The sequence below is a fragment of the Narcine bancroftii genome, chromosome 1 (genome assembly GCF_036971445.1).
Source record: "Narcine bancroftii isolate sNarBan1 chromosome 1, sNarBan1.hap1, whole genome shotgun sequence".
Classification (NCBI taxonomy): Eukaryota; Metazoa; Chordata; class Chondrichthyes; order Torpediniformes; family Narcinidae; genus Narcine; species Narcine bancroftii.
In genome coordinates this window covers 4,691,149-4,716,049 of record NC_091469.1, presented here as the reverse complement: position 1 = coordinate 4,716,049, position 24,901 = coordinate 4,691,149, and the positions used below count along the sequence as shown (strand labels likewise).

The window sequence follows — 24,901 nt, the reverse complement described above, 5'->3', positions numbered from 1 at the left end:
TTTTCAGGATAAGTAGTGCAGGGATGGCAGCCCTCTCAGTCTCTATGTTGAGCAAGAGCTACCAACCTGCTGCTAACTAAAGTTTGCTGTTGCTCTCTGAAAGTGCAGTTAATGAGAAAAGGAGCTTGATCTCAAGCACTTCTCAGCATGATGTTTTTTTTTAATACATTACGATTCTTAAAATATATTTATTTCCAGTTAAACATAAGAACAGTTAGGGATTTTTCAAGATTGCTGCCCTACTCCTGATTATATAGAATGTGGTATTATCTCTCAAACAGGGAGTGAGGAAATGAGGGCAGGGCTGTCAATTATTTCTGGACTGTGCATATGTTTCTTCTGCTTTTCTCGTAGAGCATGCAGATCAATTGATATGCCTCATAATTCTGGCCCCTGGATTGATTGACAGCCCATGCATTGTGGGCCTTTCAGAAAGGGAGAAAAGAGGATGCAAATTATATGGGAGGGAATTTTAGTCTGGGAAATATTTTGTACTGTAGTTCACATTTCTTGAAGGCAATCTGAGCTATGTAACCCCGCCCCCGCCCCCCCAACCAAGTTTATTGCATGAATACTGGTTGTCAGGATGTCAAAACATGACCCAGAATAAGCTGGGGAAGAAGTGGGTGGGGTGCAATTTGTTGATTAAAGTGTGATGGATGGCACATTAACCACAGGGTTTTTATCAGGCCAATGCAGTGAGACCCAACCCCCATGACTGGGCAGATTCATAGAAGAAGGAACATCGTCTCAAGAAATCAGAATGTCAGATTAGAGCCAGCAACTGAATGGCAATTGTTCAGAAAAAAAGACCGCTGCTATTTTTTCTGAACAACTAAAAAACATGAAAAATTGAAGCAAAATGAGCCTTTACACCACTCAAGCTTACACCCCCATTCAACAACATGATGGCTGATCTTTTACCACTTTCCTGCATGAACTTCATATCCCTTGATCCCCTTAAAAAAAAATCTACCAATCTCTGTCTATGGTATTCCAAGCAAATGATCTCCCAGAATTTTCTTGGGGAGAGGACTTCAAAGATTCAACCCCATTGAGTGAAAAAAATGTCTTTACACCCTCATTCTCAATGTTCAACTCTTTCTTGTGAGACTCTGGTGTCCAGATTCCAGAAACTCCAGCTGACAAAACATTATCCCTGTATTTACCCACCAAGCTTTTACTACATTTTTACTGTTAAGATTAAGGGTAATTAGAATGAAATCTTACTTCGATGATAGAGGAACTTGGTGAACCATAGCTTAAAGAATATGTACATTTTTAATCTACTTACCTTAGAACAGTAGTTTTCAAACAGCCCCTCTAAACTCACATTCCATCTTAAGTATTCCCCATGCCATAAGTGCTTTGTGATTAGTAAGGGATTGCTTAAGGTGGGATGTGAGTGGGAAGGGAAGGTTGAGAATCACTGCTCTAGTCCCAATTGTTACTGAAATATTTTGCTTGAGAAAAATTGTCACTGGCCCATTTCCTTTGGAGTTCTGAAACTGTAGACGTAATGAATCAGATACGATTAAAACAGTGGTTTTCAAACTTATTCTTTCTACTCACTTACCACCTTAAGCAATCCCTTACTAATCACAGAGCACCTATGGCCTAGGGAATACTTAAGGTGGAATGTAAGTTTAGGAGTGTAGTTTGAAAACCACTGCCTTAGAGCAAATTCTCATTGGATGCGACTTTCCAATGATGAGAGATAGAATTGACCTCATTAAAACATGTTATTTTGCAAAATGAAACCAAAATGCTGAAGAAGCTCAGCAAGTCAAGCAGCATCTGATGAGGCAAATACATAGTCAATGTCTCCAGCCAAGTTTCTGTATCAGGACTTATGCTTCCAGTCCTCAAGTAGGGTTTCGGCCCAAAACGTTAATTATCCCTTCGCCTCGTCAGGTGCTGTTCAATCTGCTGAGTTCTTCCAGCTCTTTGATATTTGCTTCAGATTCTGGCATCTGCAGACCCTTTGTGTCTCAGTGAAATTTTGCATGACTTGAGAGAGTAGATAATTACCTTGGACTGGGAGTCATATAAGAGGTAAGCCACAGATGAGAAATTTCTTCAGTCAATCCTTGCAAGTCTACACTTTGAAGCACTGTGATTGTTCAGTCTTTGAGAATATTGGATTTTAGGTCATCGGGAATCCGAAGATGAAGACTCTTAGAGTTTCTGAAGGCACTCTCTTTTGTTTCTCTTTCTCTTACTATTAGGGGCACCAGGCAAACCTCATGTTGTTCTTTGTTTGCCTTATGGCAGATGAAAAATGAAGTATATCATGTGTATTACAGACATAGAGAACATAGAACATTACTGCACAGTACAGGCCCTTCAGCCTACAATATTGTACCAACCCAAACATACCAAAAAAATTTAAACACTCCCTAACTCATAACCCTCCATTTTTCTTTCATCAATGTGCCTGTCTAAGAGTGTCTTAAATGGCCCCATTGTTCCACCCTCCACCACCACCCCTGACAATGCATTCCAGACACCCACAACTCTCTGTGTAAAAAAAAAAAAAAAAAAAGTTACTCCTGATGTCTCCCCAAACCTTCCTTCTGTGGTGATTCAACTACTGGACTGTCTGTGTCTGTCTGTGCCTGTCTGCAGGGGGCAACACACTGTACCTAGACAGAGGTAACCTGGAAGGTTGGCTCCACCTTCTCCCTGCCAATCACTGGCTCCATATAAAGGCTCACACCGGCCCTTGGGTAGGAGTAGAGCACATGGAGCCAGAAGGGATACTGAACCTTGTGTGCAAGTCTTAAGCAATTAAAGCCTGTAGTACAGCCTTTGTAGTTTGAGCTTGTTTGTTCGCACTGCAGCGCATCACACCTTCCCTTTGTTTTTAATGTATTATTAGGTGACAATAAAGGGAACCTTTATGTTCAGGACACTGAACACAGGGTGTTCACTTTCAGGGGTGGTGAAAAGTATTTAGTCCCTCAATTCTATACAAATATTTATTTGATCTTGTCTGATCTCTATCTTAACTTCATTAATTTACCCTTGATTATAGTCTTGAAAATCTCATTGTCCGTCAACAATCATTATCTTTGGAAGAACATCCCAGATTTCCACTACCCTTAATATGGGAAGATTCCCTCCTGATTTCCCATCTTAACAGCCTGCCTGCCTCTCATTACTCCTTTTAAGAGGAAGTGACTTCTTTACAGCAATTTTTACCATTTAGATGTGTGTTCTAAATTCAGGCCAAGTCGATGCTGACAATTAAACTTCCAATAAGTTTGCGGTCAATATTGGGTCTCCTGTGCTGTGGCTCCCAGCAATGAAAGTCACAATATTTCATCAAAATTGACAAAGTGAGAGTACGACTATATTCAACAACTCCCTGCACTCACTGGAAGTTGCAGGGAATGTCAGAGAGAGTGCAGCTGATGGCAGGGGAAGACTCTGGAGCTGCCAGATAATTTTATCAGAGATGCCTCACTGTCAACTGCCAACTCAGTCATCTTAGGTTGAGGAAAAGACGTGCTGATAGCCAAAACCAAAAGCATACTTGTTTAGTTTCAAGGAACATTTGAATCCATTGATTTTTAACAGTTCTCAATCTGAGTGATTCCTAGGTTGATAAATTTATTCCACATGAGGGAGAGAATCAGTGTTTAGGAATAGGTATTAAAGTACTTGTTTACCAGCAATATTCTGCAAATAAAATTGCATAAGTGAACGGTGAGGACTCAAAAGGCCAACATGACCTGTTTCCGCTCCGTAAATGGTTATATGGTTATATGTAACTGGCTCACATTTCCTGGTGTTTTGAAATAATGCAGAGGGATCTCACAAAATGCCAAAGATTCTGTGGCTGAATTAATGATGATTGAGAAGCTGGTTGTCTTATCCCCTTGGGATAAGGGTCAGTCAATCAGGAATGAGGTGAGAAATTTCTTTACCACACAAATTGTACGCCTGCCTCCTTCCTCCCACACTATCTCAGTCATCCATTTAGCTCACGCACCACCTTCAGGCAATGAAGCTTGGGAGTGCTCTCCCCCTGGGAGCTTTGGATGTTCAATCAGTGTGAATATTCAAGACTGACACTGATAGATTTTTGGACATTGAGTGGAGAGCACAGAATATGATGTTATGGTGGGCAGCCCAAGATTTTATCGAATGAAAAAGCAGGCTCAAGGAATAAAATAATCCACTGTTACACTTTGATACATATTCTGATGTTTTCTCCTTCCCTTCTAAAAACCAATCTGTCTTAATATAATGGAGCATTGATCCTTGGGACCAAAGCATCTAATCATCTACAGCTGAAATCTAACATGCTGAGTAATGGTCAGTTTTATTTTTTGAATAAAAGCATATATTGAATTTTTAAGGTTTTGACGGGAATTGTCAATTTTGATCAGGGCCAATTGTCTTCAATAATTAAAAAGCAAAAGTGAAGGTTAAGAATTGGAGATTTAAGAATGAGGAAGGAGAAGAGAGGGAAGATTTCTTCACTACATGGAAATAAAATTCTGAACATAGCATGAGAACATAATAAATAGCAGCAGGAGTCAGCCAGCTGTCCCACCAGTAAAATCATGGCTGATCTGGCCATGGAGAGTACCACCATAACATCATAGGAGATAGGAGCAGAATTAGACCATTTGGCTCTATGAATTTGCTCTGCCATTCTATTCATGGCTGAGATATTCTTCCTTTCAACTCCATACTCCTCCCCTTACTAATCAAGAACTTCTCAATCTCTGCTTTAATCTACCAGATGACAGCCTCCACAGCTGTATGTGGCAATGAATTTCATAGATTTACCACCCTCTGGCTGGAGAAATTTCTCCTCATTTCTGTTCTAAAGGGAAGTAAAACACGAAAGTCTGCAGACACCATGGTTGAAGTAAAAGAAACTCAGCAGATCAAATAGAGTACTCTATATAGCAAAGATAAAGATACATAATCAATGTTTCGAGCTTGAGCCCTTCATCAAGGTATGAAGAAATGTCAGCAGGTGTCTGAGCAAAATGGTAGGGGGGCAGGGGTAGGGGGAGGAGCACTGTCCAAAGACAGGAGGTGATAGGTGGATAAGAGAGGGAGGGCACAGCAGCAAACAGGGGGAGGAGGGGTGGTGTTTCTAGTGGTGGGAGGACCAGAGGGCACAACCTCAGAGTAAAGGATATCCCTTTAGAACAGAGAGAAGGAGGTAGAGAGCTGGAGGAAAGAAGACAAAGGGACGGGAAGGGAAGGAGAATGGAGAGTAGGCTAGCAGAATCCTGAGAAGTCGAAGTTAATGCCATCCAGTTGGAGAGTGCCCAGACGGAAAATTAAGTGTGTCGCTCCTCCATTTTACAGGTGGTCTTGGTTTGACAGTACAAGGTCATGGACAGACATATCAGTATGGGAGTGAGGTGCAGAATTGAAATGGTTGGCCACTCAGAGATCCCTGCCACTCAGAGATCCCTGACACTGATGCATTCAGAGCAAAGGTTCTCAGTGAAGCGATCACTGAGTCTGTGACCAGTCTCTCTAATGTAGAGAAGGTCACAAGGGAGGACCGGATACAGTAGACAACTCTTGCAGATATACAAGAGAAGCTTCACTTTGGGGCCTTGCATGGTGATGAGGGAGGAGGTGTGGTGGTGTGTAGCACTTCCTGTGGTCGCAGGGGAAGGTACAAAGGGGGCGACTGGTGGGAAGGGAGGAATGGACGAGGAAGTCGCTGAGGGAGAAGTCCCTTTGAAAGGAGAGGGAATTATGTGTCTGTTGTTGGGATCATGTTGTAGGTGGCAGAAATTACGGAGGATAATGCGTTGGATGTAGAAGCTGGTTGGGTGGTAGGTAAGGACACGGTGAATCCTGGGGGCAGAGGGGCCAGGGCAGATGAGTGGGAAATGGAGGATATGGGCAAGGACTGAGTAGATAGTGGTGGAGGGGAAGCCACATTTGTGGAAGAAGCCAGACATTTCAGATGATTTGGACTGGAAGACCTCATCTTGGGAACAGAAATGATGGAGACAGGGAAATTATGAGAAAGCAATAGAATCCTTGCAGGGGACAGGGTGTGAGGAAGTGTAGTTAAGGTAGTTGTGGGAGTTAGTGGGTTTGCAAAATATGTCTGTGGAAAGCTTGTCCATTGAAATGGAGATAGAAAGATCAAGAAAGAGAGTGTTGTCGGAGATGGACCAGATGAATTTGAGATCAGGGTGGAAGTTGGCAGCAAAGTGAATGGAATTGACAAGTTCATCATGGGTGCCTGAGGCAGCCTTGATGGTGTCGTCAATATAACAAAGGAAGAGTTTTTTTTTTGTTTTTTTTTAAACTTTATTTATTCGTTCAAAATACAGATCATAAGTAACATACATAACAATAAACTAAACATGAACGATATATTTTATATATAAAAGAAAAAAGAAAGAAAAATAAAGAAAAAGAGAGAAAAAAAAGAGGACCCCCCCCCCCTCCACTTTCAGCCAACTCTCCTAAGGAGAGCCATAAAAAGAGAAAAAAAAATTAAGCATACATATTACAAAGGAAGAGTTGATGGGGCCTTTCCTGTGTTGGCTTGTAGCATGGTTTGCTTCATAAAGCCCACAAACAGACAGGCATAACCGGGACCCATGCGGGAACACAGAGCTATTCCTTTGATTTGAAGAAAGTGGGATGAGTCAAAGGAGAAGTTATTAATACTGAGAACAAGTACTGCCAGGCAGAGGAGGGAGGTAGTGGAGGGTGACTGGTTGGGTATCTAGTCAAGAAAGACACGAAGAACTTTGTTTCTGTTCTAAAGGGATATCCTTTACTCTGAGGTTGTGCCCTCTGGTCCTAGTCTCTCCCACCACTAGATACACCACACTATCCTGCCCTTTCAATATTTGTTATGCTTCATCATTCCAAATTACAGCGAGTACAAGCCCAGAGCCATCAAATGCTCCTCATTCGTTAACTCTCTTATCACTTGGATCATTCCTGTTAACCTCCTCTGGACCCTCTCTAATGCCAGCACATCCTTCCCTAGATATGGGGCCCAAAATTACTCTCAATATTCCAAATGTGGTCTGACTAACACCTTATAAATCCTCAGCATTACATCTTTGCTTTTACATTATATCCTAGCCCACTCAAAATGAATGCCACATTGTATTTGCCTTCTTTACTACCAACTTAACCTGCAAGTTAACCTTTAGGGAATCATGCTCTCGGATTCTAAAGTCCTTTTAGACCTCAACTTTCTGAACTTTCTCCCCATTGAGAAAATAGTCTACACCTTTATTCTGTCCATCAAAGTGCATGACCATGGACTTTCCTATGTTGAATTGCACCTCCCACTTCTTTTCCAATTTTCCCAACCTCCAAGTCCCTCTGCAGACTCACTGCTTCCTTAACACTACCAGCCCCTCCACCTTTTTTGTAACTTACCTGCCTGTTCCCCATAACATAATTCTCCAGTTTTTTCAAATAACTATATGTGTGTCTTGTAGAATAATTTGCCAAGTAAGTTCATTGAGGCAGACTGCATAGGTCAAAAGCAGTTCACATCATTTCTGGAGAGATAAGGGTTGAAGAAATCCAGTATCTTGGTTCGTGTGGTATAGGAAATAAATGTATCTGAATTTTAAAGGCTTTTTAGTGTCTTTAAAGATGTTGTAATACCCCTATTTTTGCAAGATTACAAGTATCCTTGCGTTCCAGCCTTAAAGATGACTTTGAATAGTTATTTGACTACAAGAGTATTGCAGTCAATCTCAGTGCTGTCCACAAATATATTGATAGGGTGTGGGGTGGATCAGGATTGGGTAGATGGTTGTGGAAAACAGCCAGAAATAGAAGCCTTGTCATTCCCAGACTTAGCAGAAGGAAAATATGAGGAAACTGAGCCCAATGATGGTCGACACCTTGAACAGAAAAATGAAGAAAATGAAAAGCAAATTATCAAGTATCTTCAGACTTGTTTTCAAGAAATCTCGACCTGCCCACCTGAAGTAGCTCCTTGCTGATCAAAGGACCTCATTTAAAATGGAAAAACAGTCCTCTTGTCAGTCCAGCTTTGATTAACAAATGAGCAATATGCAAAGTTCCCCTGGGCGTCATCATAGAGTCTGTTAAATGCTCTTTATCTTATTGCAAGCTGCAGATTCAATCACTGAACACAAGGAGCTACTTGTGAACAAGTACTTCTCCCATACCACACTGCTGCTCCCTGCCTCTGTCAGCCACTTATATTTCTGTCCCTCTTGCTGCTACTCGCTCCTGTTCTCTGCTTCTGCACTTTACTCTATCATGTCCCTCTTCCTGCTCCCAGCACATTTTGTCCCTAAATATGCCAGCTATGACTCAGTGGTTCATTAAGGCCATTGGGTCATGTCCCTCTCCAGCCATCTGAACACAAGATCTTGGGTGACATAACTAGTTGGCAGTGAGAAGAGGCAGTACTTCAAAGTGTCAGTGGCTTGGATGACATGTGAAGCACACTCTCATGGAATCATCGAGTTTAACAGCACAAAAAAAAAGGCCCCCCCAGCCCAACATCCATGCTGACCAAGCTGTCTGGCTGAATTTAAATGGTACAGCTGTTTCCCCCCACCACTCCTCTGACAGCTTGCTTCATACACCCATCACCCTGTATGAAAAAGGTCCTTTAAATCCCTTTTGAAACCTTACATCATCACCTTAAATCTCTAGTTTTAGACCCAACCTGAGTATAGTTTGATGTCACTTGCATAAAAGTCAAATGGGCCATGAATTGAGCAGACAAGTCACATCGAGGTATATCTAGCAAGATAACTCAGGTCCGCATCTGCATTAACTAAATGAGACAACTCTTCTCTGGTCCATGGCCATTGACTCTGATGCTTGTATCCACGGATGTTTAGAGCAGAGACCTTAGCGGAAAGCATGTCAAGAGAATGTTTTCTCTTCTGGAAGAAACTGAAAGTAAGGGTCACCGTTTAAAAATAAGGAGTTGCCAATTTAATAAGATAGACAATAAAGCTCCTGTATCTTTGGAACTCTCTTCTTCAACGGGCAGTGGAGGCAGAGTCTTTGAATGTTTTTAAGGCAGAGATTGAAACCTGATGAACAAGGACGTGATATGTTACAGTGGTTAGAAAGAGATGCAGAGTTCACCTTACATTCAGATCCACCCATGGTCTCATTAAATAACAGAGCAGGCTTAAGGAGCTGAGTGGTCTACTTCTGCTCTTAATTCATCTCTTCACATGTTCAGTCTTCTCTCAGGAAGATTAAGGCTTGAGAGTTTTTTTCTCACTGTATTCTCCTATTTTCACCAACAGCCTCTCTCTCTCTCTCTCTCTCTCCCACCACTATCCAGATCAATCAACTCCATGGTCACCCTTCCAAAACCCCAAACTCCCACCCTTATCAATTCTACCTCATCCCAATAACCTTCGTTTGACATAAAAGTAGAAAATGCTGGAAAATCTCCACAAGTCAGGCTGCATCTGGGCAGAGAGGAACAATTTTCAGATAGTCCTGTTCTGAGGGTGAATCCTGTTCCCAATCCCCTCCTCCCACCCCCCCACCCCCGCCCCACCAAAAAAAACAGTTGGTTGTGTTTCCTCAGATTGGATGCAGAACTGGAACTCTGACTAATTCTCCCCATCTTTCCCAATCCAATGATCTGAATTACCAATCCCCATTAAAAAACTGAAAAGCTTCTACAGACCTCTACGCCAATTTAATTATTGAGATATAGGACAATTAGTGCTTCTGATTAATGTTTATAGCAATCTGCTAAATTCCCTAAAATTTCTAACCCAATACCATTATAAATGCAAAAAGATTGGAATTGTTATATTTTGAAATTATTGTGTAAAAAAAAATTGGTTACCATGAGACATTAACTTCATTTCAAAGTAAATTTGGTCAAAAGTGTTTTTGAACTTCCCGATGGTGTGAAAACTATTCCATAAATGACAGTTCTTTCCCTTTCTTTCATTCCCTTGTTTCTTTGTTATTTCTCTCATTGTCATTTTCTCTATTGACAGATTTGTTTTCTTTGCTTTTTCTCGCTCTCTATCCTTTCTTCCCTCTCTAACAATCTTTTATTTATTTATTTCCTTCCTTCTTTGTTGATATCCTGGATTATGGTATTTCATGCTGGCTCCCAGTCAAACAAAGTGAGGATAGTCCTGCCAACGGGTGACGTGATGGCCCCAATCTCTATTTGCTGGCTTAATAACTCACTCTCCATGAAAATATCTGCACTGTGAGCCATTGTATGTGGTGATTATCTGATTTGTTGAACAGAGAATGTTGCACATACTTGGCCAATTGTTGGAAATCTGGATTGGCACTTTGTGCATCATTTCCATACCGTTGTTCAGAATCAACATTGGTGCGATATGCATTGATCTTGCACCTAAACACAAAACCTGTCAATCAACTTTTTTATCCTCACCTCTAAATCATGATTTGCATTTTGAGCTGTCCAGGTGTCTCTATTTTGTTTCAACTAAAAAGTTCTTACTCTTGTACTGTGCCTTTTTGCCTTTTTTAAAAGTCAAGCTTTCCTAAGGTACTTTAAAGCCAATTAAGTACTCCTTAAACCTGATCACTGTCATTGTCTGCTAGACATAGCATGAAGTTGGCACACAACAAGGTTTCTCAAATAAAAATGACCTAACCAGCTACTTTTCAATGTTTAGTTTTGAGTCTTGATTAAGGATTCTGACTTGAAATTTCAACATTTTATTTCTTTCACTGATGCTGCTCGACCCACTGAGCTCTTCCAGCAGATTTATTTTTGCTGCGGGTTCCAACGTTTGCAGTCTTTCGTGTCTTCAGCTTTTTTTGTTTTTGAGGTGAGCAATGAGTATTGGCAGGACAATTTTTATCTTTCAATAAACAGATCAAATCTCCTATAAACTGATCTATTTCCCTTCATACATATTGGGTAGGACAGTATGTTCTCAAGAGAAGCAATACCTCTATTTTCACTTGTGTTCGATTGACACCTGAGTTGTAATTAGACGCACTTTTTATTTGAGTCAGAAGGTTTGGAGTTTGTGCTCCATTCCACCACTCCAATAGTGTACATTTCTGAAAAGAGCAATCTTTTTGAATGGGATGTTTAATTGCTCTCAGGCAGATGTAAATAGCATTTCAGGAAGTGATTTCTGGTGTCTGGGACAATATTTATCCCTCATCAATGTCACAAAAATAGGCACAAAAACAGATGCTGGAAGATCTCCATGGGTCAAGCAACACTTCTGGAGATAAAAGGAGCAAGTAGATGTGTCAGGTTGAGAGCCTGAGTCAGGACCAAGGGGAGATAAAGGTTGTCAAAGCTGGTGGGTGATGGGTGGGACTAAATGGGGAAGGACATGACTGAACTGACAGATGAAGCTTCTGGTTGCATGCCATTTTAACTCTCTTTCACACTCCCACATCAACCAGCCTGCCTTTGACCTTCTCCATTCCTACAAAGTAGCCAAATGCAAATTTGAAGAAATAAATCTCATTATCAGCTGGTTAGCAAACAATTCCATAGTACAAACATTAAATTTACTAATTTCAGGTAACCTATAGCCCAGTACTCCTCTCCCACAGACACTCGTCTGTCCACCTAATAATCTTCTCCCTTCATTCATCCCTCCCATCCCCTTATCCCAATTGGTTCCATCTACCCTCCCCAAAATAATGTTAATATGCATTGTAATGTCTGTCTCTCCTGCTTCGATTGCCTGTGGCAAATCAAAGATGAGTTCCATAGAAAGTCTGGTTCTTTCCCAAGTCAATATTCACCACGTGTGAGCTGCTACAGTGAATGGCATCCAGCTATTTGAACATGAGGAACATCACTATCAACCAATATCCTCATTCCATCCAATTTCCACAAAGGTGAAAAGGGGAAGTGATAGCTGTCCAGGAATGAAGCTGAATTTTCTGTAGAACAGTGCATGCAGAAAGGGTTGAAACACTTAAAAAAATGAAGAAAAAGTGTTACCATTTGCTGATAAAACCATTTGGAGATCCAACAATGTAGAGGACTATTGCCAAAAAAACACAAAAATATAGGTTTCCATTGTAAGTGGTAAAAGGCAAATTAAATTTGAGATAATGAGAGAGATGCAATTTTGTGGTCCACTTAGGGACACCACCCTTCTTAGAAGTTAATATAAACTAAATGCATAGAGAGAAAATTATATCTGGGAATGCAAATGTACAAACCATTAAAACAAACAACATATTAGAGTCAATTCTGGAGGAAAGATAATACAAAAATATTACAGAGCACAGTTCTGGCCCTTGTGTTACAAAGAACTGGAGAGAGTTAACATGTTGACAGGTATCAGAAAAGATCCAATAAGTTGGGGCTTATTTCTCTTGAAAAGAGAATCTGTTGGATATCAAAATTCTGAAGATGTTAGATGGTGTGGATGTAGACCAGTGATTTCCAAAGTGGGCAGTGGAAAGATCAAGGAGGCAGTGAGGAAAATAAACGGTGACAAGGAGGTCTCACGAGAGCTGTCATTGTATTTGGCTTCAGCCTTTTAATAAGTTGAGAGCAAATAGGAGGAGGTGGAAGGGTAGATGGAACAAGGGAGGTACTGAGCGCAGGGGGCTCGGGAGGGAAAGGCCTGGGGTGAAAGGAGTCAGCCCCGGGGGAGAGGCCTACAGGTGGTGCCAGCTGAGGAATGAGAGACTGAAGGCAAGAGGGGGTGAGTGGGCGAGGGAGAAGAAAGTGTTTGCTTGTTGTACGTGTGTGTGTGAGGTGGGCACTGAGGGGTGCTAGGGATGTTGCCTTGGAGCCAAGGGGGCAGCAGCCTGAAAAAGTTGGGAACCACTAATGTAGAGAAACTGTTTTTATATCTACATTAATCTAGAATGAGAGGTTGTAAATATTAATACAATCACTAATCAATCCATATAAATGGAGGAAAGGGATTCACATCTTATTGCCAAATGAAATAGTTAAAGCAGGAAGGGAATAGGATGCTAAAGCACATGGAAAGTTTTAATTAGAATGGAATGAGTTTCTTGTGGATTGGCGTAGACAAGTTGGGATGAATGGTCTGTTTTTCTGCAATGTATTCTCACAGGGGGATAATCACGGAGTGATAATCAGGGACAAGACTGAATTTTCTCAGTGAAGGCGGAACTGAGGCTAAATAACCACTGCACAGACCCTTTAGCTTGGATCACATGGTGCAGATTGATGGTCAACCCTGGAATCCTTATGGATTGTACGTTTTAGTGAGGCACTGCATCAAAAGGCAGCACAAATGCAACAAATGACCCACTTGCCATGAGAAGGGTTTCCAACCCTTCAGAGCCAGAAAGACTTGTATTTATATCTTCTTTTCCAGGTAGTCGTTGAAGGATGAAAAAAAATGGCAGCACTGCTGCTGGTGCAGACCCTGGAGAGTGGGGAGCAGAGAGACAGCGCTGCTCCAAAGGAGTCAACTGCCCTGTCTTAATGCTGACAGCCCTGTGCAGTCTTAAAATGCCCGTTAAAGGAGCCAAAGGTGTTTTTATTTAAAACCCTGCAACCACGGGGTCTGTGCCCAAGAAGGCGGTGCCTGTGCTCGGTAGCAGCCATGAGGGGTTGCTGACTCCTGGGAACAGCAGACCAGCAGAGGTCAGCAGAAATGGGGAGAACATCAATTCTACAGGAGAGTGACAATGACAGCAGACCAGAGAGGTGCTCAGCAGCTGAGGGGCCCACACAGGCAGTGGGCAACTTGTGGTCAGGGGATCTACACGGACTGCGGGCTGCTAGAACCGGGTATCAGAACCAGGATTTAAGAATGTGCTGAGGGAAAGAAAGGCTCCCAAAGGGCAATGGGTGCTGAAGGCTTCCAGATTATGTCGGAGGCTTGGATCTGGAGCTCAGGTTGCTGAGGGACCGAACAGGAGCCTGTGCAGCTGCAGAGGCTGTCGGAGCGCTGGAGGCGAATCCTCAAACACTCACTGAAGGGACTGTCTTTTGCTTCTCTTTCTCTCTTACTGTAAGGGGCACTGGGCAACACTAATGGTGACAGCAGGCAGAAGGCAATTTCGTGGAATAGCAGTAAAACATGAAAGTCTGTAGACACTATGATTTGAACGTACAAACGAAATGCTGGAGAAACTCAGCTGGTCAGACAGTGTACATAATACAGCAAAGATAGATACATAACCAAAGTATCGTGCTCTCGAGCACGTCATCAAGATATGACCAAAATGTAAGCAGGAACCAGAACAAAATGGTGGAGGGAAGGGGCAGGAGGTGATAGTGAATCTGGAGGAGTCATTTACTGCATCCAGTACTCCCACTCTGGCCTTCTCTACATTGGCGAGACTGGAGGCAGAGTGGGAGAACGCTTCGCTAAGCACCATCGATCTGTCCGCATCAGTGACAGGGATCTCCTAGTGTCCAACCATTTTGATTCTGTGCCTCACTCCTGCGCTGACAAGTCTGTCCATGGCCTCATGTACTGCCAAACCAAGACCACCTGTAAATTGGAGGAACAGCACCTAATATTCCACCTGAGCACTCTCCACCTGGTTGGCATTAACATTGACTTCTCAGGTTTCCGCTAACCCACTCAACATTCTCCCAATGATTGAAGGGCTCAAGCCCGAAACATTGGTGATGTATCTTTACCTTTGCTACATAAAGGCACTGTTTGACCTACTGAGTTTCTCCAGGATTTGTGTGTTTTTTCACTTAACCACGGTGTCAACAGAATCCCGTGTTTTACCCCAACATTCTCCCCAATCTTTCTCATTCCCTCTGTTTTCTTTCCTCAGACTCACAACTCCCTTCCCCCAAGTCAAACCTTATTTGAAATTACCAATTAGCCATTGCTGTTTTCATACAATTGAGCAAGTCACACAGGTATTTGCATACTTAGCACAAGAACGCTCGGAACCTGTTCAACCTTCGAGCAGCTGCTCCAAAACTGATTTAGGTCTTTTTTAAAGTACCTGATTTGACTTGGGCTGAAACTTGATGCCTGTTCTGCACTGAAATCTTGAGTCCTTTATAACAATCAACGCCCTCACCACAAGAGTAAAAATTTGCTTGTCAAATAAGGACCCTGTTTAGTGTTCTCTGATACTCCACTCCCTATCACCCTCTCTGCAATCCTAAAACCAGCTGCAGAAGGTTGGGGAAGAGAGTGGAGCTCTATCTGAGCAATTCTGTAGTTTAAAGGTCACAGGCAAATGTACCTGTAGCTGCAGGCAACATCCCATCGCATGATTCTTTCCAGATGGATGAGAGGCAAGGCGGTAAAACTTTTAACTCCATCAGTACCAGCTATATTTTGAGCTGAGTCTGTCCATAGATAGCACACTTCTACTAGTGCCATTTTGTACCAGCCATGTTTGATGAAGTACACATCTGTACCAGCACTCTCCTTACACCTGAACTGCTGCACGCGTCTTGTACCTATCCATCCACACTCCTGCGGCCCCATAGTGCTGCTCCGCTCTTCTGTTCTTGCACAATGGTGGTCCCACAAGTTTGCCCTCCTATACTACAGTTCGGTTCTGACGTTGTGAACAACATATTCCACCCTGGCCACTCTCTCTTCACCCCTTCTCATCAGGAAGAAAATTCATGAGTGTGAGATCATGCATAACCAGATTTCAGAATAGTTTATTTCCTGCCATTATCAGACCCCTGATAACTTTGAATGAACCTCAAAATAGTAAAATTATGTACCAACTGATCTCTCTCTCTCTCTCTGTACCATGACTCACTTGCTGGACTGCTTGCAAAACAAACTTTCTCATTGTGGTACATGTGAAAATTAACCTGAACTTGGTGTGCACTTCCACTCAGATTAGGGATAGGAATCTTGTTTATTCTTCCTCTCTCTAGTACCAACCACTAACTTGAACATCCCAATTACTGGGCATGATCTCCGAAGTCACAGCTGGGACCTCATTAATCCCTCTTCTCGATGTCCAGCTGTGAGAACACATAGCAGCCATAGGATCTGATCTCTTGTGGAAATAGGGTCGTAAACTGATGGAAGATCCAGTTCCTGCAAAGAAGATGCTACCCAAGTATCATAGGTCAAGGGTTGCAGTTTAGCAGCATCAGGGATAGCTCAGAAAATTAAGATTAAAAATATACCGGGGTGGGAGGAAAGAGAAGAACCAACACAAAACTGGCAAGTTTGATTTGATTTTACTCTGAATATCCTTATCAGCAAGAGAAAAATAAACAGCAGTGATAAAAATCCTTCTTCACACGTGCTGGTGGCACTGACTTGGCTGAGCATATTGCTCGACTTCCCCACTTTACTATTGGCTCTGTACAAGAATGTAACCAATATTTACAGTCTTTAAAAGACTCATACATAGTGTGTATGCCCACATCTACCCTCAAAATAAATTGAAACAGAAATCCTCTAAAATGACTTTTTACTCTTTAATTAAGAGAAAGTTGTTCCATAAATGAGCAATAATGCTCAAATAAAACAAAATTATAATTCCCCCACTTAATTTTCTTCTGGGAGTCATTCAGCAGAGTCTTGGGGGTACAATTTATTTCTCTGAGACTCTCGGGCAATCTTGAATCATTGATGACTCCTGCACCACATAAGCTTGTGGGATGGAAGTAGTTTGCTCATTCAATGATCAGTTCGATGGATTTCCATGGAAAAACATATCAGAAACAGAGCACAATGCACAGCCTTAACAATACTCCTTGCTTTGCACATGTAAGTAAGCAGGAATTGTTACTCCAATTCTCAGGAAGAACAATGTAAGCATCTATTATTTGGGCCTTTTACAGCCCTTGGAACTTGATGTAGAATTCAACACTTCAGATAAACAGCTTTTCCTTTGGAAATGGCCACTGTAAGATTGTTCATCTGTAAAATTCTCATGTTTTGTCCCTTCACAGATCCAACATTCACTTTTATTTCCAATCTCCAGCAATTGCTGTGTTGTCATCTGAGAGTTCCACTGACCCTCTCTTCCTCCCTGAGACTGCACCGGAAACAACGCATCACTGCTCTATCAGAAAACCTGCATCACTGGTTAACTTTGTCCAATGTATCACGGGCAATGTCATTGTTCTCTCCCACCCTTTCCCCACTCTACCAGGTAAAGCAGCTTGTATTCTTACCTTTTTAAGGCTCTAATGAAGGACCATTCACTTTTATGCAAAGAAAATAATACCGGAAGAACTCAGCAGGTTGAACAGCATCACTGGGAGCAAAAATATTGTCAATGGTTCAGGTCAGAACCCTTCATCAGTTTTTCTGACAATTATTTTCTCTCCTATTGCTACTGCTCCACCATTGTATTATGCTCTGTGATAGTACAGATTCTATCACCAATGTGTATATGTACAGATTGTAGTGTAGGATGACTGTGATTGGCTGAGAGTGTAGCCACATCTACTGGCAGGTCTTAAAGGATTGCTCCTAGCCAGACCAGGTCATTCTGGACTAGTCAACCTACTTGTGATATGCTCCAGTCTTTTAGTTAATAAAAGCCTTGGTTTGGATCAACAAGTCTTTGGTTCTTTCGATGTTCTCTACATGCTCCAGATTCCAGCATCTGCAGTCTCCTGTGGACTCCTGGTCTCTCTGTGGATACTGCCTGATTCATGAGGTATCCCAGCATTTTCTGCTTTTAACACAATAGCTATAAAATGCCATTAAACTGTGCCTTTATCGCAGTGAAACATACCCCCAAAGCTCCAAATAGATATAATCAGAAGAAATCAGCATTCAGCTACTCAATAGGATTGTTTACCAAAAGAATTAGCAAGGTCAAAGCTTAGATAGAAAATTCTAAGTCTTGGAGCCTAGGCAACTGAAACCATTGACAGAACCAAGGACAAGTGCATCAAACTGGAATTACTTCAGATAGTTGCAAGGCTGAAGGAAGTTACAGATGGCAGGAGAATGGAATGAGGGTTGGAGAGAATCAAAGCTAGTGGGCAATTTGTGTGGATTATCAGGTGAACAGGATAAAAACGAACACATGAAAATTATTTCAGAATACTCAGAAGGCAGCAGATAGGAAAATTGAGGCAGAACGAAGGCAAGAGGGGTTCCGTCCTGCTTTGATGGTCCACCGTTGCTTGTTTTACTGACCTCGGGGCCCAGCTGAACCTGCCCATCTACAAGCTATGTTTTGGCTGTTGTTATTTGTTGCCCTATTCCCTCACAGCCTACAATTCAAGTGCAGCTTCTAACATTTCAACCCATGCTGAGTCTCACAGTGACGGCGGAGATCCACCTTGCGTTGGAAGCCTTTGGCGCACAGCTCGCAGCCAAAGGGTTTGAAGCCACTGTGCTTACGGCTGTGAGTGATGAGGTTGGAGCTCTGACTGAACGATTTCCCACACACCTGACACTTGTGGGGCTTCTCACCTGAGAAAAAAAATAGAGTAATGTCAACAGGGAGAAAAACTTGCATTTTAAACGCCCTACTCACACCTCAGGCTGCTACAGGCAACTGAAGTTTTTTGTTTCTGGTATTATAATTGAAAATGTGGGAGGTGTTTTGCTCGTCCCGCAAATACCATCCAGTTCAAAAAGAGAATGCTGAAAACACACTGTGGGTCGGGCAGCATCAAAGGAGAAAATAGCCAAGTTAACATTTTTGGTCAGTGATCTTTAAAATGTTCTGATGACCAGATCAAATTATTTTATTATATTGGTTTAGGAATAAAATGTTGGCTAGTGGAACAGAGAGAATACTCCTATTTTTGTAAACAACTTCGCAGAAGCTTCTTAAATCAATGTAGGATGGGGCAACAGGGAGCACTTTTAATGTTTTCCTAAAAGGTAGCAAGGAAAGTTAGATTTGTATTTATACAGTCATTTTCAATGAAATTTCAAAGCCAAACCGTCATTACCTTCAGAGTTATGTGCAACAGCAGGGGTATGGAGTAAATCATCTGTAAAACATCCACAGGAGGGAAGCAAGTTTGCTGAAGGACCTCTGTGACTATGTTAGTATCATGAAGTGATATTTGTAATTACTCCATGGGGTATTGTTTTCTCTGCTTCTCTCCACTTTCTGCAAGCTGATGTCCAGTGTATATTTAGTTCTATCTTTGAGGATGTACATGCGTCCCATTGTAATTGAGTGAATGTATGTCTGTGACTGGGGTTATATAGGTGTCTTCCTCTGTTGCTATATGTTCACCAACTTTTCTCTGTAAATGTCAGTGTTCTACACAATGACTTAAGCAAATATTTTCTTCTGCCACCCTGTATGACGATAGATGTGTTCTTGTGTGAAAATCAGTGAGTTCCACTAAACCTACATGAAGACTGGCATTCTCCTTCATAGCTTTGTGACTGTTTTGATCTGAATGTACATGTATTTATTATCCTTATGACAACATAGGTGTGTTCCTACTTACCAGTGTGATTGTAAATATGAATTTGTGTGAACAAGGGCAGGTTCCAGTTTGCCTGTGTATTTGCATGAATGTATGTGATCTTTTGTACCTGTGAGATCATCAGTGCATTGCTTCTGTGAACAAAGTATTCCACTCCACCTCCCCAAATATTTGCATGGATCTGTGTAAATGCTTCACCATACCAATGTGAATAAAGTGAGGTTCCTGTCCACTGGTGAGAACATGGGAATGTCCCAATGCCCTTGTGTAAAAACAAGGCCAGATTTTATTGCTTATCCTTAATTAGTCTGAAGAAGGTAGTGATGAGCTGCCTTATGAATTCCTGCAGTTCATGCGGTGAAGGTATTCTTGGTGTTGGGCATGTGTCAACATGGTATTCCCAACATGGCCAATGAGTATAACCAGGATTTCAATGTTGGAATGTTGGGACTTGATGTTGTGTGGGTCTCGTGTGCAGTTGTGAACTCTTAATTAGGTCTGAAAATAAAGATGTATCCCACTCTACATGTGGGAAGGAAAGGTGCCCTATTATACCTGCATGTATGTATGAATGGCCCACTATACATATATGCATGTATGTTCTACTGTATCTGTGTGAATGTAGATGTGTCCTATCTGTGTGAAAAAGTATGTACTGTACCTGTACTTGTTTCACTCTACCTGTGTGAATATAAGTGTGCTTCTTCATGTCTGACTTCTGGTGGAATCGTTTTCCACAATACTGACAGGGATATGGCCGGGTGTCAGAGTGAATCAGTAGATGAGTGGACAATGTGGACGATCTTTTGAAGGTTTTTCCACACATTTTGCATTCAAAGATTCTTTCCTATAAAAAAGAGAAAGTATGAAGCTGAAACTTCAAATTGAACATCTGGACAATGTAAAAGTAAACATCAGGGTAGGTCATGAGGTAGCTTCAGATAGAACGATCACATTTAGAGCTAGAAATGGTAAGCTTGAACCAAAACACATACCTATAAAAGAATGAACAAAATCAACTCCCAGAAAGGCCTTTCTGTTTTGAGCATGTAACATTTCATTCCTCTTGTCGATGCAGTTAGGAATCACGTGTACAGCTGCATGACGTACACCACACTCAGAAATGTCAGGATGAAATTTTCCAAGTTCCATGATTCATAGAAATTGATCATATATCTGCAACTTCTATTGGATTTCATTTGCATGTTGCTCAAAACAAAATCATACCATATGATGAAATTTCTAAGCCTAATTTTTTAAAACTCCTCTCCCAAAGATTCCCCTCACTGGGATACTGGTCACCTCCTATCTTGAACTTTCTAATTCGCTCTGGGGTACAGACTCCCTCTTGGAGGTAATGCCTCTCATAGGGTTCTGTTTTTTCCCTGAAGGTGTTGAATTTCATCATATAAGGAATGGGTCCTTTCATATCCTTGAGGTGCTACTGGATCTCACAATCTTTCTTTACTTAGTTTGCAGACTTTAATTGAGGTACACCTTGCTTCCTATTGTGAAAGCACTTGCATTGGAGATGATTGTGCACTTCAGGAGGACAAAGGACCACTCCTCATTACACATCAAAGACTCCATCATAGAGAGAGTGGGAAGCACAAAGTTCCTTGGTGTCCATTTAAAGGACCACATATGCTGGACCAACAACACCTCCTCACTAGTTTGGAAGGCGCAGCAGCGCCTACACTTCCCAAGAAGGTTGAGAAGGGAAAGGCTATCAGCCACCATCTTAAAAATGTTCTGCAGGAGCACAATAGAGAATGGCCTGGGTGTGAGAATCATAGTGTGGTATGATAGCTGAAAAGCATCAGTTGGAAGTCAGTACAGAGGTGATTAAAAATGCTGAGGATCCCTTCCATTCATCTACAGGGAATAATGCATAAAGATGTTTCAGAGAATCATTGAGAAACCTTAACATCCAGCCCACAGTATCTTTGAGACTCTACCTTCAAGGAAGAGGTACAGGAGCATAAAAACCAGGATTGCCAAGCTGGAAAACATCTTCTTCCTGCAGGCAGTGAGATTTTTAAACAATCCTAGAAATCCATAATATATATAGTGATCCAAAAAAAAATAGTTTGTAGGGTGTGCTATGGTCCGTGTGTGTGTACTATGGTACAGAGATACGCTGTTTCGTCAGGCTATATATGTACAATCAGGTGACTATAAACTTGAACTTGAACTTGAACTGAGTTACAGGGACTCTGCCTTCCTGGAGATGCTGAGTCACAGATGAACAATGAATATTAGCAAAGAAGCTGAAATGGAGTGGAATACCTGCGAATGGATGTTCAGGTGCTGCTCCAGGCTCACAGCATGACCAAACGTTTTCCCACACAGGTCACATGCAAAAGGTCGCATTCCACTATGTGACCTCCTGACATGGACCTCCAGGCCATGAGGGGTGGAAAAGACCTGCTGGCAGAAGATGATTATTAGTGCAAGGATCACGTGAAGGCTTTCCCTTGAAATAAGATGTGACAGAGTATATAGATATGTTTTTGGGAGGTAAATTGGGAAAGGTTTGTTAGAGTAGGTCACATACAAACACTTTAAAACAGATTTTATTTGAAATTCTGGAGCTCTGCTAATGCTAGACACATCAGCTCCACAGCTTTTGTAAGAGTTTGGAGAGTGCCCAAGAGACTTCACTAATGGATTGTTGTTTACAAAAAGGCAACAGATGAAAGAGCTTGTCAGAGCCACATTCCGTCTGGAAGAGGAACTTGCTGTTCTAAGAGGGTCAAGTGGTTTTGCAAGCGGAGAGAGTCAAACAGGCTTTCTCTCAGAGAGAGAGGGGGGTGTGGGGCAGGGGGACAGAGATCACTTCTACAGTGTTACAGCCAGCAACAGCAGCTGGGACTGGATCAAGACAAGCTGGAAAGCTTGTGGAAATTCCCATTTGGAAGATGGGTTCTTAGTTCAGCCTGGTCAAAGCCCTTGTGGTTCATACAAGAGGAGATGACTGGCTGTCTAATGCTTCACTTGGAATAAGAGAAACAAAAAGGCACTCTGTGGTGACCTGAAAGAAAGAGGTTATCATCTGGAGAACTCTGAAGGGGCCAGGTTTCATCAGCAAGATACTGAAGAGGCTGGGTATCTATCATACGACAAATCTCTCTCTGAAAAGTGACAAGAACAAGAAGCGAGATTGGACTGTGAACCAAAGAACTTTTCTGAACTTACACACATACACATGCACTTAGAATTAGAAGGGGGTTAGTTAGGTTCAGTAAGTCAATAGTGATAAGTTAAAGTTTGATTCTATTTTCATGTTTAAAGATAATTAAAAGCAACTTTTGTTTAAGTAACCATTTGTCTTGGTGAATATTTATTGCTGTTGTGTTTTGGGGTCCACTGTGCTCGTAACAAAGAATCTCTCTATTTTTATTCCGAATCCCACTTGCTTCCTCATTCCAATTTAGATTCTTATTAAAACTTCAAATGCCAATCAAATTTCATTTCACAGTGAGTTTGTATAGAGAACAAGAAAATCTGCAGATGCTGGGGTCAAGTGCAAGAAATAAAAGTGTTGGGGAAACTGAGTAGGTCACACAGCATCCATAGGAAGCAAAAGGCCATCAATGTTTCGGGCCTGAGCACTTTGTCAGTAATTCTGATGCTTTTTGTCTCCTATGGATGCTGTGTGACCTGCTAGTTTCTCCAGCACTTTTGTGTACTGCTCTCATTTGGATTCTACAGTTGATGATTCCAAATCAAGGATTCACCTCGAGTCCCAAAGATGCAACAATTGTGGGTGACACAGTGATTTTCTTAAATTTTCATACCCTCTTTGAAGAAAGATGTGTTATACATATAACTTTCCAATAGCTCAATATTAAGTGATTTATTGTTAATGATTTTTTCCTGGATTGTCAAAAATGAACAATGAAAGTTGATTTGCATAGAGCAAGATCCAACAAACAGCATCATGATCATGTCTAAGAGAGTGGATTGGTACCTTGGGGTGAGCTGACAGAGCTCAAAAATGTCAATGAATAGGTCTCGAGGGAAGCTTTACTTTTAGGTCAAGGTCAAAACACAATTTTTACTAATAACCTATAAGTCCATGATTCCATAAGATTCATCATAGAAGACACATGGAGTTTCAATACAAAATGGCATTTCTCTACTGTCATTACATTGCAAAATCAACATAGTTTTCATGCTTTAGTGTCTGGAGTGAGATGTGAACCCACAACCTGCAAATTGGTTGAAATCCACCAACTAATTTCTGCAGCCTCCTCCCATTGTAAAAACCAAATGTTATGGAGCGTCAATAGCAATTACCTTATTACACTTCACACAGTGGTAAGACTTTGATTCTGAAGAGTAATGTGTGCTGTAATCAATGGGCTGGTCAATCTCTAGTGGACTTGAAATGGAGGACCTGTACAAACCACCTGCATCCACCAAGAGGGTGGACTGGAAGGTGGGAGAGAGATGGCAGAAGTCATATACATTCTGGAACGAGCCCCAGGGGAAGCCTGGCTTGTAGGCGGAACTTAACATACAATCTTTATTGCCAGAGGATCTTGAAAGAAGAGAACCTGACCCTGAAACAGAAAGGAATACCACTGAATGTTAAATGCATTATCTTTCATCCCAACTCCCATGTGTAACTCTGCCCCTTATTTCTCTCAGGCAGACTTCAGGAATGCAGCGAACTAAAGAACATTGCATATCCTGATCTGCTAAACAGAGGTACCTATTTCAGAAATGATCAGTGTAAATCAATGCTTCAAACCACTTTTATTTCATCCACTGTGAATATCACATTCTTGGTCTAGGAATCTCACTCTTTTTAGCAACAACTTAGTGCATCTATTTCAGTGTGCTTGCTAGTCTCACATTATCCATGTTCCATAAACTAAAATTCTGCTAGTTTTACCTTAATTCACACTGTCCCACTTTCCTATCATCCCTGTACTAGTTGTCCCAATTGTGCTCCAAAGCATGAGAATGGTCTCATTGATTTTAATCACAGTACTATTGCCAGCCACCCTGCAGATGTTCAACAACTTAGATCTGAAAATTATTTCATCCCCATCGAAACCAAATCTCTCTCCACCGATCTTTCTCCTTTGTTGGTCCTTATAAATACTCTCTAAGTATTCTTAACATAATAAGTCTTTGTATGACTTGTTCAACTTTGCTTGATAAACCATCAGAGTTATTCATACTTGTGAAAATAACGTTCTATTAGTATGTCATTCAAACTTACTGTATTGGTCGGCCAGTAAAACTGATCAACGCTAAACATACAAATTCAAAATGCTGTGAAACTCTGATAACCCAGCACCTTTGGCACTTTGGTGGTAAGGATCTGGCAGATTTTCTGAACTGGTGGATGTGTTTCCTATTAATACCCAACATAATTTTAATTCACGTTTCAGATGTTATACTGCAGTATGATCAATTTTCCAATGAACCAGGAGAGATTAAAGGGAATGTGGGAACCAGAACTCCCAGTGAGTTTAAAGTGCACCATTATTTCAAGAGAGAGTGCAGGAAACCATACTCAGAAAGCCATGAACAATGGAATTGCAGATTATTAGCGTTTTAGTGGTTATGTAA

The 24,901-nt window shown here is 41.5% G+C and overlaps 1 protein-coding gene across 5 annotated transcripts in view; it reads right to left on the bottom strand.

The window, feature by feature from the left end:
* Window positions 1-16,113: 16,113 nt before the first annotated feature.
* Window positions 16,114-24,901, bottom strand: part of LOC138754697 (zinc finger protein Gfi-1b-like) — a 38,842-nt gene continuing 30,054 nt past the window's right edge. For all 5 annotated transcript variants that reach the window (XM_069919407.1, XM_069919393.1, XM_069919418.1 and 2 more), the window contains 4 exons: window positions 23,615-23,880; window positions 21,602-21,739; window positions 19,994-20,159; window positions 16,114-18,332 (listed from right to left, as the gene is read on the bottom strand). In XM_069919407.1, coding sequence (XP_069775508.1) covers window positions 18,151-18,332; window positions 19,994-20,159; window positions 21,602-21,739; window positions 23,615-23,880 — 752 coding nt within the window. In that variant the 3' untranslated portion in view covers window positions 16,114-18,150. The remainder of the gene's footprint in view (window positions 18,333-19,993; window positions 20,160-21,601; window positions 21,740-23,614; window positions 23,881-24,901) is intronic.